This window comes from Silene latifolia, unplaced genomic scaffold, assembly GCF_048544455.1.
Source record: "Silene latifolia isolate original U9 population unplaced genomic scaffold, ASM4854445v1 scaffold_57, whole genome shotgun sequence".
NCBI classification, from domain to species: domain Eukaryota; kingdom Viridiplantae; phylum Streptophyta; class Magnoliopsida; order Caryophyllales; family Caryophyllaceae; genus Silene; species Silene latifolia.
This window is the reverse complement of record NW_027413480.1, coordinates 391,778-405,894: the sequence shown is the minus strand read 5'-3', so window position 1 is coordinate 405,894 and position 14,117 is coordinate 391,778. Positions and strand designations below refer to the sequence as shown.

The 14,117-nt window shown below is 35.6% G+C and overlaps 1 protein-coding gene across 1 annotated transcript; it reads left to right on the top strand.

Annotated features, from left to right (window-relative positions):
• Window positions 1-4,894: 4,894 nt before the first annotated feature.
• On the top strand, window positions 4,895-7,564 carry LOC141639775 (protein FAR1-RELATED SEQUENCE 5-like). Its single transcript, XM_074448823.1, has 4 exons — window positions 4,895-4,901; window positions 5,502-5,519; window positions 5,623-5,800; window positions 5,917-7,564. The coding sequence occupies exons 1-4, from the start codon at window positions 4,895-4,897 to the stop codon at window positions 7,562-7,564; spliced, it is 1,851 nt and encodes a 616-aa protein (XP_074304924.1).
• Window positions 7,565-14,117: the final 6,553 nt, after the last annotated feature.

The window sequence follows — 14,117 nt, the reverse complement described above, 5'->3', positions numbered from 1 at the left end:
AATTCCGTTGCAATTTTATTATTCTAAATCAATAAAAATCGACCAAGTTTTCGTCACTGCTGCCAGTACATTGAGAGAGGGTAGAACTCTGCCAAGCTAATGCTCAATAACATTCCTTATCCTGCTGTTGTAACTACAATAAAAAAAGAGATGCTCAACAGTTTCTGCCATGCTCTCACAAATGCAACAACAATCATCACTACAACAGCCCAGTCTGAACAATTTTTCCTTAACATTCAAGCGTCCATTCTATAGTACCACGGTTTTCTGGGTCTTGTTACTCGGCCGAATAGGGCTAACTCGGCTGAGTAGAGCGTCGTGTGTTTTCTGGTCAGGCTACTGTCCAGGAACACTCGGCCGAGTAGTGTAATACTCGGCCGAGTAAAGGGTACTCGGCCGAGTACTCCACGTACTCGACCGAGTATCCAGTCTAACGGAGTTAATTTCCGCGGTTTGATTAAGGTGATAAGAGATTATATATAAACTTCGTTTAACAGTTACTATTCTTTTTATCAAAACCTAAACTGCATTCTTCAGTCCTCTAATCACCCTAATCACTCTCAAGGCTAATTGATTGATCGCAAGTCTACACTTTCGTCTTTTGTCTCGATTTCATTGGTAAGTCTCCAGTGCTTTGTAATCAGTTAATAGGTTGTCTTTTAGGATTTTGCCCTAATTATTGATTTTGGTTAATTTAGAGGAATGGTTTATAGTAATGGTATGTGATTATTGTGTGTAGGTGACGGTGTCATGGAGAATTGCTATTTATTGCTTGTGTGTGCTTGGATTGCGAAAAAGTAGGGTTTCCCTACTCAGTTGATTGCATAATTTATTTAAGATGTGATGATTGTGATTTAATTGGCATGATAAGTATTGTTGTTGATTTGTATTCTTGGTGATTGAAGTTGTGGTGGATTGACTATGTTGGTGAGGCGTGTCCTCGGCTGAGTGGAGTCACTTGCGGCAGTGGCTTCACGCCCTTGATTCGCCCCTTGGGGAACCCGCCACAAGAGGGGATGTGCACACTAAGGAACATGGGTTTTTGTTCGTTGCGATGAGCGGGGCTTACGTGACATGATTAGAAATGGAGAATGATTGTGGAGTTGTTGTCATTGCTATTATTGTATTTTGTTATTTTGATTATTCAGTGAACTGCCCCCATTGTTATTTTGTAAAATTGTGGTGATTCATTCGGGGAAGGTGAGTAGATTGTGACAGGTGATGGTTGTCTTTAGCTACGGGCACAAGGATGGGATGTCATCAGTTCGAGTCTAACTTCTGCTGTTACGAGTTTAGATGTTTTGGATTTCATTTGTATTGAGATTTTATACAATTTCAGTTTGGTATTTCTTTGAGAAGGTGTAATCGTTTAACCTGATACTTTAATAAATATTTTTGAATGGTTACTTTTGATATACTAATCTCGGGCAACCGAGATGGTAACAACTTCTCATGCTTGGGTGGTCCTTGGTAAAGCAGCTTGGCATGTGGGGGTGTTACAAAGTGGTATCAGAGCGACGATTTCGGAACTTATAACCAATGAACATAATGAACTTAGAGAGTCTAAATAAAATGAACACGGGTAGGAGTTGTTTGGAGCTACCGCAAAGGATTGGGAGACGTCCTAAGGCCGCAACTTTGCCCATACAACTTTGAGCCGATCACGACGGGGTGTCAAGGGATCGTTATCTGTTGTATGCCTTTAAGTATATGTTGGATGAAGTATATTTTTGGGTTGAATGGAAGTGATTGGAGTATATGTAATGTGATGTGGGGTATGTCTATATGATCATGATGATGTTAATGTTTGGTTTGTTGGTAGTAGTATGTGATTAATGTTATGCGTATATATATATATATATATATATATAGAGAGAGAGAGAGAGAGAGAGAGAGAGGCGGGATCTCGTGAGTTTGGTTCTTATGGTGAGTTGTGAGTTTGAAAATCTGGGCCATTAGATTAAAACAAATGGACTGATGAGATTGAAACTAGTAATTATAAAAAAACACGCGGCCTGTAATATGATGAACACAATTTCACGCTCTATTTTTTTCCGTCTCTCTCATTTCATCCCCATTATCCTCTTCTCAGATTCTCAAACTCGTTTTTTGACTTTAAATCTTCAGCACTTCCAATCCCTACATCATTATCATCTTCCTCAAACCCTGATTACAAGTACAATCATAATCGCATTAATTGAGTTTGGTTCTCGAGTATTTAATCAAATATGTATATGGATTTTAATTCTATTATTGTCGGTCGGCTGGTGGTTGTTTGTTGTTGTTTTAGCAAGAATTTGCAGGTGTGTGACTGAGGGACAAAATTGTGAGTTGTTGTGGTTGATTGATGAGGAAATCGAGTCCTGGTAGCTGCTCTTGATGGATGTTGCGCGCAGGTCGAAATTGAACCACGAAATGGCTGCCATGGTTGTCGAGACATGGTGTTTTATGCGGCGTCGAGGTGAGCAAATGAACCTAGATATGGTGCTCATTTTTTGGGCTGCTCGTGACGGTGCGATTCGAGAAGTTCTGATGTCGGGTTTTGAGCGAAGAACGTAGCAATGGTGATGGGTTAATTGTGAATTGGGTATGGGTTAACTGTGAATTGGGTATGGGATGATTCGAGAGTTTCACGTAGCAATGGTGATGGGTTAATTGTCGGGTTTTGAACGAAGAGCAGAATTTTAAATTTTAGGTTTTGAATTGGGGATTTGCGAATTGATGATGAAGAATTTGTGATTTGAGTAGTAAAATTGCGAGAAATTGAAATTGAAGAAGTTGTGATTTTGGATGATGAGATTAATTTGGCCGAGCCATGGCTGTGCTCAGTTCATGCTGTTGGTCTGAGGCTCGAATGTCGAGGTATGGAGGAAGGAATTGCTGCTGATGTATGTTTGTGGTTAATGGTGAAGGAGTTGGGGTTGGTGCGTGAATGGAGGACGAAATCAGGTTAAGATGGTTGGTGGTGTCGACTTTGGTGGTTTAATGGAGGTGAGCAAAGTGATGGTGAAAGAGGAGAGGCAGGGATCGGTTTGTGGTGTTGTTGTTTGGTCTCTGTGGTTGTCGATGATTGAGGTTGTTGATACTTGGCAGCGGCAGTTGAGGTGCCTGATGGGTTGCTGCTGGTGTTGTTGGTGATGGCACCTGGTGGTGCTTGAAAATGGAGGTGGTGATGGAATGGTGAGGTGGAGCTGGTTCAAGTGAGTTTTATGTCGGGTTTTCGGGCTTGCATTGCATTCGTGGGCAGAAAAAGAATTGGTGATGGCACCTGGTGGTGCTTGAAAATGCATTTAGTTTGTCAATAAATTAGAATAACACCGCCATAACAACACAATAACACTGGCGTAACAGTACAATAACACCAGAATAACATCGAAAAAATACCAGAATAACAGCACAATAACACGTGGTAAAAAGAGTAAAAAAATCAAAGTCGTAAAAAATACTCAAAGTGGCACCGGAATTACATCACAATAACACCAGAATAACAGCACAATAACATGCGATTAAAACAAAAAAGTAAAAAAAATCAAAGTAGTAAAAAAAATCAAAGTGACACCGGAATAACATCACAATAACAGCAGAATAACAGTAGAATAACGGCACAATAACACGTGGTAAAAAAAAAAAGAAAAAAAATCAAAGACGTAAAAAAAATCAAAGCGGCGCCGGAATAACATCACAATAACATCAAAGTAGTAAAAACAATCAAAGTAGTAAAAAAAAAGTGACACCGGAATAACATCACAATAACAGCAGAATAACAGTAGAATAACAGCACAATAACACGTGGTAAAAAAAAAGGGAAAAAAAATCAAAGTCGTAAAAAATTCACAAGAATGAATGAGAATAACATCACAATAACAGCGGAATAACAATAACAGCACAATAACATATGGTAAAAAAAGAGAAAAAAAATCAAAATCGTAAAAAAAATCAAAGTAACAGCAGAATAACATCACAATTACAGCGGAATAACAATAACAGCACAATAACATGTGGTAAAAAAAAAAGAGAGAAAAAAATCAAAGTCGTAAAAAAAATCCAGGTAAAAAAAAAGGACAATAATAGCGTAATAACACGAGGTAAAAAAAATAAGAGTAAAAAAAATTTCAAGCAAAAAAAAAACCCGGTACAAAAAGAAAAAGAAAAAAAGGTAACATAATGAGTAAATTAAAGAAAAACATAAGAGAAAACAAAAATCAAAGTGGTAAAAAAAAGCAAAATAACACGAGGTAAAAAAGAGAAAAAAAATTAAAGTAAAAAAAAAAGTAACATTAGAAAAAAGAGAAAATAAGTAAATGACAATGGTTTTATATGACATGTAAGATTTGATCTTGGCCACTCATCTCTAATATAATCTAGTGGCTGAGATTCCCCCAACTCTAAGAACCAAAATCACCAAATCCAATCTCTCTCTCTCTCTCTCTCTCTATATATATATATATATATATATATATATATATATATATATATATATATATATATATATATATATATATATATATATATATATATATATATATATATATAGAATTAGGATCACATGAGTCCACCTTCAATTTTTGAGTCCGTGAGTCTCACTTCCAAATAGTCGATTATAGCCACGGATGGCTGAGATCTGCGCGCTATAGGAAGGGTAGGATTGTCTTTTCACAAATTTATTATATATACTCCCTCCTCCTGTCTTTTTCTCATTCAATTTCTTTTTCCCTCTTTCTTCTCTCTCTCTAAAAATCAGCCGCCTCGATTTGTTCTTGACTCTTAAGTCGTCGATTTTACAATCAATTGCTTCAATTTTACAATCAATCGCTTGAATTCTTCAGCTCTTCAACATCGTTTGGATTTTGCACTCAATCTAATCGGTTTTATTTTCTCCGTCTACCGTACTGCAATGTCAGGTATTTCTTCATGTATGATTACTTTAATTTTTGTATTTTTTTGAGTTTTAATTAACTGTTGTTTAATTGTAATCTGTTCTCCGTTTTAATTTATGTTTCAATCATCTCGTCTTACCTGATTTAGTGTTTTTTTTGTTTGAATATGTGAATTTCAGTCATGTTTCCTTACTTTTATCAGCTTGATCATCTCATGTATATATTGCTCATCACTATTACAATTATCGCTTTATTTCGTCTTCTCTTTTTGCGTACTGTTTTGCATTCAATTGTCAATGATTGTTTTGTTTTTTGCATGCTTTTATTCAGATTTACATGTTAACAATTCTCTGCCTAACCTTATTGTTGTGGTTTGACCTAATTTTGTTTACTACTTCATTTAGTTTAATATCACAACATACCTTCATTAGTATCACTCGTACTGTTCACAGTATCCTAGTTTAAATTATAGTGATGTTATACTATATGTTTACCTATTTAGCGTATCACCATTTCTTTTTGACAATATCACATATCCTTCACAATAGTATCATACACTAGAATATCTAACAATATATGCTTGTGTACATTTATATCTAACAATACATGTTTTATGTACATCAGTATCATCAGTATCATCTGGTATGCTTAATAGTATCACATGTTATCCTTAATAATATCACAGGCTGATTTATTCTAATTAACTTTTTCCTACTAGAATTTGTTCCATCACCCTGTTTTGAAGAGACTTCTTCTGCTTCTATTGTCCCTGCTTGTACTCCACAATGCATACAAGCTGATGATGTGCATGGTGGAAATCACCTTTCTTTGATTGTCACCCCTGGAGGTTCTGAGGAGTGGATACGGAATGTTGCCACTCAATTTACACCTAGAATAGGACAAAGTTTTGCTACCTTAGATGAGTGTATCGAATTTTATGAAACTTATGCGGACGCTATGATTTGAACCAAGAAAGTCTTCAATTAAAAGATTTCGTGGTAGTGGTGATATAAAGACAAAACCGATTATGTCGTAATAGAGAAGGGTTTAGGGGTACTCAGCCGAAAGTGTTACCATCTAATGGTGAAGAGGAGAAAAGGATCAAACCATATGATCCTAAGAAGACCAAGATTACTAGGATTGGTTGTAAGGCCAAGATTTTATTCAGATTTGTCCTCAAAGAAATTGACCAAGTTAAAGTCCCACTTTTTGTTGTTGATCAGTTTCATGCTGCCCATAATCACCTTCTTTGTCCACTAAAGTATAAAGAATTTCAGAACAAATCTAGACACCTTAATTTACATCAAAAACAAACAATCATTGACAATTGCAAGGTGAATATCGGCCCAACGACTACTTTCAGGTCTTATAAGGAGTATGTTGATGGTTATCAAAATGTGGGAGCTTGTTTGACCGACTTTAAAAATTTTGGTAGGGAAGTCAAATGTTTTATCGGGCAGCGGGATGCTCAAATGTTCATAAATCAGCTTGAAGTGCTTTCTGAAACTAGGCCAGGGTTTTATTTTGCATATGAGGTTGATGCGAATAAGTGTTTGGTTCGTGTTATTTGGGCTGACGCAGAGGCACGTCGAAACTACTCACTATATGGTGAGGTGATGACATTTGACCCAACCTATTCAACCAATAGGTATGACATGAAATTCTGTCCTTTTACTGGTGTTGATCACCACAAGAAGTCGGTCACCTTTGCTGCTTCACTTTTGGGTCGGGAGAACGACCAGCATTTCATTTGGGTTTTTCAGAAATTCTTAGAATGTATGGGTGGAAAGGAACCCAATTGTTTATTTACCGACCAATGCCCGGCAATGAAAATTGCAGTGCCTGCTGTTTTTAAGTCTGCTGCCCACCGTTATTGCATGTGGCACATCATGAAGAAATTACCTGAAAAGGTAGGCACGACAGTGACCAAAGAGACAGATTTTGTAAGCCGTATGAATTCTATTGTCTGGGATTCTGACCTAGAGCCTTTTGATTTTGAAGAGAAATGGTCTGCATTGATCGAGGAGTTTCATCTGGAAGATAATGGATGGTTGACATATATGTTTAACAAGAGGCAACGTTGGATTCCGGCTTATTATCGTGACATTCCTCTTGGTTGTCTTCTCAGAACAACCCAACGTTCTGAGAGCATGAACAGCTTCTTCAAGCGGTTCGAGAATCCTCGCGGCACACTTGTGGAATTTTGGTTGCGCTTCCAAAGTGCTATGGATCAGCAAAGATACACCCAAAAGTCCCTTGATAGAGACAGTGATCTCTCTCTACCTGTAACCAAAACCATGCTTCATCTTGAGATTCATGCATCCACTGTGTACACACACGCACTCTTTTATGAATTCCAAAAGCAGTGTGTCTCTTCTTTGAATTCATGTAGCGCTGGAGATTCTTCAAGGGATTCCACTACAAGGTTTCTTGATGTTGAAGATGCAATATTGCGTACTACGTATACTGTAGCATTTAATCCCACAACTTTTGATGCAAAATGTTCATGTAAGATGTTTGAGAGGAAGGGATACATCTGCAAACACATTATTTGGATTTTATCAGGTAAAGGGGTTAGGAAGATACCTGAACAGTACCTTTTGAGTAGGTGGACAAAGAACACCAAGAAGATGCCTCTTTATGATGTGCACAGGCGGTTGATCGCGATTTTGATTCCTCGGATGTGAGTAAGTCTGCAGATTTCAAATGTTTGGTCGAGTTCTACTCAACACTGTCTCTGATAAAATCTCTGCTGAAAATCACGTAATCGAATGACGATTTATCAAGGCATTTAGACAGAAATTCAAGCCCGGCCCTAAAACAATGACCAAACAACAAGAGTTAGAGATGCTTCTTGGGGTTAAGTGTTCAGATGAGGTTCAGATATTACCACCAGTTAAATGCAAAAACAAGGGTAGTGGCAAGAGGTTGACCTCTAAGAAAGAAATGTCCATTGAAAAGGCACAAAAGCCGAAAAGGTTTTGCAATAATTGTAAACAAATGGCACATCATGATAAACGCAATCGCCTAATCCAGTTTCTTGAGACATCTGAGCACTCGGGTGATGATAATGAATCTGATGTAAGTGTTTTTGCTAACTAAATTCATTATTTCATTATGATTGATTTTTAATTTGTGTGTTTTTTGAGAAACAATATCACATGCACCTCTAAATAATATCATGCTGTATATGAAATAGTTTCACAAATATAAACTACTTATTATCATCCAATTTTGTCTTGTTGTGAAAGAATATCACCTGTACCTCTAAATAATATCATTACTCATTGTATACAATATGACAGTTACTTACATGTACAACATACTGCTGATCTATTTCTTGTGTTCTTTGTTTTGCTTTTTGCAGACTTCTTCACTTGCGGATGTTGATTGAGAGCTTGAGTACGTGCTGCTGAAGTCTATATTACTCGCGTAGACAATTTTTTCTTGTTACCCAATACATTATCAAAGTAGGAACATTATCAGAGATACAAGCAATTGATTGTAAACAATATCACGGTTACTAAACAACAATATCACTATTTCTTATAAATAATATCAGAGATACAGTACTTTTATGAAAGAAAATCCAATTGATTGTGTTTGATCACCAATAGCGCAGCAATTTAAAAAAATAAGTATCACCTAATTAATATCAACCTGTCTCTATAACAATATCAAATCTCATAACAAAAAATATGACGCATTTTTGTTATATTGGGATTTAATTTCACTCTCGAATTTTCAAAATTCTGTTACACAATATCACCTTACTCACACGACAATATCAGACTCTAAACCAAAAAATATCAACGAAAAAAGGATACTTAAATCCCTATTAATTTGTATAGTATGTTGAGAAACAATATCACACCAACTGAAGAAAAATATCACATCACACTTGAGACAATATCACACATTTTTTGCGATATTGGGATTTAATTTCTATCTAGAATTTTAAAAAATCTGTTACCCAATATCATCTTACTTACACAACAATATCAGACTCCAAACCAAAAAATATCACTGAAAAAAAGAATACTTAAATCCCTATTAATTTGTATAGTATGTTGAGAAACAATATCACACCAACTGAATAAAAATATCACATAACACTTGAGACAATATCACACATTTTTGCGATATTGGGATTTAATTTCTCTCTAGAATTTTAAAAATTCTGTTACCCAATATCACCTTACTTCCACAACAATATCATACTCCAAACCAAAAATATCACCGAAAAAAAAAAATACTTAAATCCTTTTAAATTTGTATAGTATGTTGAAAAACAATATCACACCAACTAAATAAAAATATCACATCACACTTGAGACAATATTACACATTTTTGTGATATTGGGATTTAATTTCTCTCTAGAATTTTAAAAATTCTGTTACCCAATATCACCTTACTTACACAACAATATCAGACTCCAAACCAAAAAATATCACCGAAAAAAAGAATACTTAAATCCCTATTAATTTGTATAGTATGTTGAGAAACAATATCACACCAACTGAATAAAAATATCACATACCACTTGAGACAATATCACACATTGCCAATACTTATATCAGATTCAAAAGAGAAGTGTCATAACTACTTTTGCAAACTTTAGCATCAATATTCTCACGCTGTTCAATTGTCCTACCAGCTTTAACAGCTTGAATTAATATTCAAAATGAATCTACCATTAGTTTCATTGTCCTACCAGCTTTACATCCATTTTTTTTAATTACATCTTTGTGCCAAAAATCTAATTCTAATACATCTTGAATCAGTCTCAGTTGCCTCCTCTACCAACACCTCTTCCCCTGCCTCGATTCTTAGGATTTGCAACAGTCTTGAATCTTTTGTATGTCTTTATAAGTGGTTCTCCGTCATCTTCACCATCTTTTTGGCAATCATTGACCCTATAAACCAAATATGTTATAATTTATATAAGTTTTTTGTGTTCATCACCATTTTCTTTCTTTTTCAATTTTCCACATAAAACCAAATAAAAGCCAAGTAATGTAAAAGTCAGGTTATCGATTTTTGTACCTTTTCCGAAGAATGGGTATTTCTGTGTCAATGTTCTGTCTCCCACTACCATCGACCTTTCCTTTTGCAGTAACTTTTTCCTTTGTTATTACCTCCTCGACAGTTGTTTCCTTCTCAGCAGCTTTCTCCTTGTCCTTTCTGTTACCACACTTCTCTTTTGAAACATCAGCGTTTTTCCTCGTTCGTTTTAATGTCTTCAAGAGTTCCTCCTTACCTTCTACAAACTCTTTAACCTTTTCCATCAATTCTGTCCTCTTCTGATTTATATCAGCTAAAAGCAATGCTGCTGCCATTTCTGCCCAGTAGTAGCGCCTATACACTTTCGCGTTCAAGTCGGCTTCAAACAGCTGGCCCTCATACCGAATCATGTGCAACATTAAGAAGTTCCCAGATTCAGTATTGTTTATCTCCTTCTTCTGCCAATCAAAGGTGATGTTGGCAACATCAAACCCTATTATCTCTTTAGCTCTTTCCACCTTTTTTGCTTCTAGGTAGTCACTCATGTCATTAGCCTACAATTTTAAACAAAACCATTACTGACACTTGCACAAACAAAGTTATTTTTTCCAATGTTAATTTCAGACCTCTCAACAAAACATACCACCAAATCTGCAATTTTGTGTGTTTCAGCTTCCTCCCAGTCATCGTACTCTGTATTGTCCAGTACTTCAATGGTCTCTGTTTTGAAATTTATACAGACACAAAAATAGTGTTCTTTCCATAACATAGGAATAAAAATGAGATCTGCTGCCAGGTTACATGGAACCGTGTTTCTTGTAATAAATTCATCCCACGCTGCATAAATCTTGTCTTTATTCCTTTCTTTGTATTCAGTTCCTTCCACTATTGCGTCCTGTTGTGTGTGTAAATGTTAAAAAGCCGTATTCGTTTTAAGAGTCAATACATTTTATTGAAAGTGTGAATATAAATAAATCAAACTAAAACACAAGCTTACCATGTGTCGAATTCCAAAAAACATTAAACTTGTATCACATTTTTCTGTGTGCTAAATGTGATTCAGAATTAACGCCCAACAATCAATCACTTTGCTATTGACATGCACATTTGGAAGCAATGACAAAATATCCTCTCTGACAAGGTTTTGATTGTCACTGAAGCTCGCAACAACCTCGCTGTACCAATCATTAAGACAAATGGTTCATATTAAAAATGGAGAATATTACAGACAATATCACTCCATACAAAATATAGTATCACATGCTATAAGAAAAAGTATCACAAAAACATAGTAGCACTTAAGCTGGCAAAAACCTAACTGCTTGTTTAAAAAAAAAATGTACCACATTCAAATAACACCCTACTCTAAATATACTATCATAGCACAAATGAAAATGTCTTAAAGATTAAAAAACATACTCTAAGGGGAAACTGTGGTCATCCAATAAGCAGTAATCAATCACTTCTTTCCTCTTGGTCAACATCTTTGCAAATTGTGATTTGTTAGCCCTCATAAACTTTGAGACGACCTCCAATTTAGGATCTGCCAATCCACAATTGTACGTGCTTCCTAGTCCATCTGATTTCCCTTTCCTTCTGCCGCCCACGACACTTTGCGTAATCATCTTCTACCATATCTACATAAATATAGTCTATGTTATTCATTGCATACTGACTATTAAAAATAAAAAAAAATTAGTAATGTACAAGATAGTGTTAACAAATGTAACCTTTTTTTTTGGTTACTGGCGTCTGAACATTATTTTTAGAACCTTTTGCTGTCTTGCTTTTCTTGTTTCCTTTTTGCCTTTCTTTCAACAATTTAGGAAAGAGTGTACGTTTGATGGCATTAAGGTTTTCCACCTTCCTCAGGACCGCACTCCTTTTTTTATTTATATCACTCAAGACGAGTGTAGCTGCAATCTCTGCCCTATATAACTCCCTCTTCTTCTCATTGTCCAGTTCACAACTAAAACACTCACCAACGAAAAATATCATGTGAAACATCATGAATACACCACAGTCCAGGGTCAAGTCCTTCGTTTGCCAAGCAAAGGTCATATTTACCAAATCGTAGTCCTTTACTTTTAGCCCTCTTTCATAACCTTTACTGTTGATGTATTCACCATAGATACTACCCTGTACATGTTCATAGTAAACAACTATTCAATCTCGAATTGATGTAACAAAATCATTATATCATTAGTTTCTATTTTAAATATAGTACTTACAGCAATATGAGCCAGGTGTACATGCTCTTCGTCTTCGAAATTATCATATTTTCTGTTGTCCAAGTAGAACATGATCTCCCTCTTGAAATCAATACAAACACAAACATAGTGCTCTTCATAAAGCAAAGGTAAGAATACCTATGTTTTCCAGAAATAATATCAGAAACAATATCACAATTTACAAGTAACAATATCATAAAATATTTTAAATAATATCACATCTAAAATATGTAATTTAACTTCAACAATATCAAAGACTAACTACTAACAATATCACATAATATACAAAACAGGGTCACAGCTAAAAGTAGTTTAAATTAAATGTCTTACCATATCTGAAGTTAAATTCAAAGGTTCGTCATAAACAGTTGACCACGTATCCCATGAGACATACACATCTGCCTTAATTCTTGACACTTCATCAACATCATCTTCATTTGCTTTCAAGAGTTTTTCTAGATCACCCTGTTGTTCAAAAGGACATTTTAATTAGTCTCAATGAGACATTTATAAAGTACCTTATTTTAATAATGATAAACAAACAGTTTTTTTACATACTGATTGGGCAAGGTTGTAAAAAATCCTTGTCGGCATGTTGTTGTCCTTTTGCGCCTTTTGAAACTTATTGAGCAATATTGCCCAAAGACTCAATGACCACTGCTTCTATCATAGTTTCAGGCAGCAAAGACTCAATATCGCTCTTTTGTATACAATGGAAAGTTCCAAAGTCACAGACCACTTCTCTGTAAAATTTTGCCAAAAAATTAACATATTAGATTGCCATATATAATATCACTATTATAATGTAATAATATCACACTGTTTGTAAAAGAATATCACAACTAAAATATTTTTTAAAATTTTAAGGAACAATATCAAACACTCAGTTTCAAGAATATCATGTAGTATAGACAACAAGATATCACAAATAGTGTGGATCGATTAAGTCATGTCTCAAAATATTAAAAAATTGATGAAGAGGGACTTACGACTTGTTAATTTTATGATCGTTAAGAAAGCAATAATCCATGACCTCCTTTCGATGCTTCAACACATTCTCAAATAAATGGCTGTTTTTAAACATGAATTCCGAAACAAGCTGAGCATCTTTTTCCGGCAAACCACAATCAAAAGTACAGCCCAAATTATGAGGTATCATATTTGCTGACGAAGGTACTTCTTTGCTCGTATGCAGCAAATACTCATTGATGCTTATCATTCTTCTTTCTGGCAATTGAACATTTGTTACAACCTCCTTCAATTGAGTCACGACACTTTGTTATCCTCATTCTTTTTCGTGTCTCTTCCTCCACCGCCCTCCTGGATGAGCTTTTTCACTATTCAACTCCACTTCTCTTTCATCCTCAACAGTTTTTTCCGCCTCTGTTCCACTTCCCTCCATATGAGCTTTGTCACTTACAACCGCACTTCAATTTCATCCTCGCAGCGCCATTTCTCCCAAACCAACATTTGAAACACCCTCTTTTAATTGTGTTGCCACATTGTTATTCTCATTAGTTTTATCGGCCTCTTCATCAATGCCTTTCTTGTTCGTTGTATCAGCATTACTAATTATCCCCTCACCAACAGCCCCTGTTACTCCTAAACCAACTTTTGCAATTAATTCATCCAAATTTGAATCCATATAATTACCCAGCTCATCATGTTGGACTCCTTCATCATCACTGTTCAATTTTGTAACATCATTATTTTCCTCCTCTTGTTGGTTATTATTGCACTCCAAATCATCATCACCGAGTAGTTCTTTATCCGTACATCCGCCATATACCCCGTTCAACTCTTTGTACTGCGCATCTTCAACAAATCGATCCATACATCAAACGTCGGCAGCCCTTGTTTTGCCTTCTGCTTTTCATATGACCTGGCTATGGCATAGTCCATGAACTTGTGAAAGCTTTGATCTTTAAGGAAAGGTCATGTTGGGGATATGGGAGGAATTGCAGCTTGATTTGTTGTTGTAAATTTATCATTATTACAAGCGTC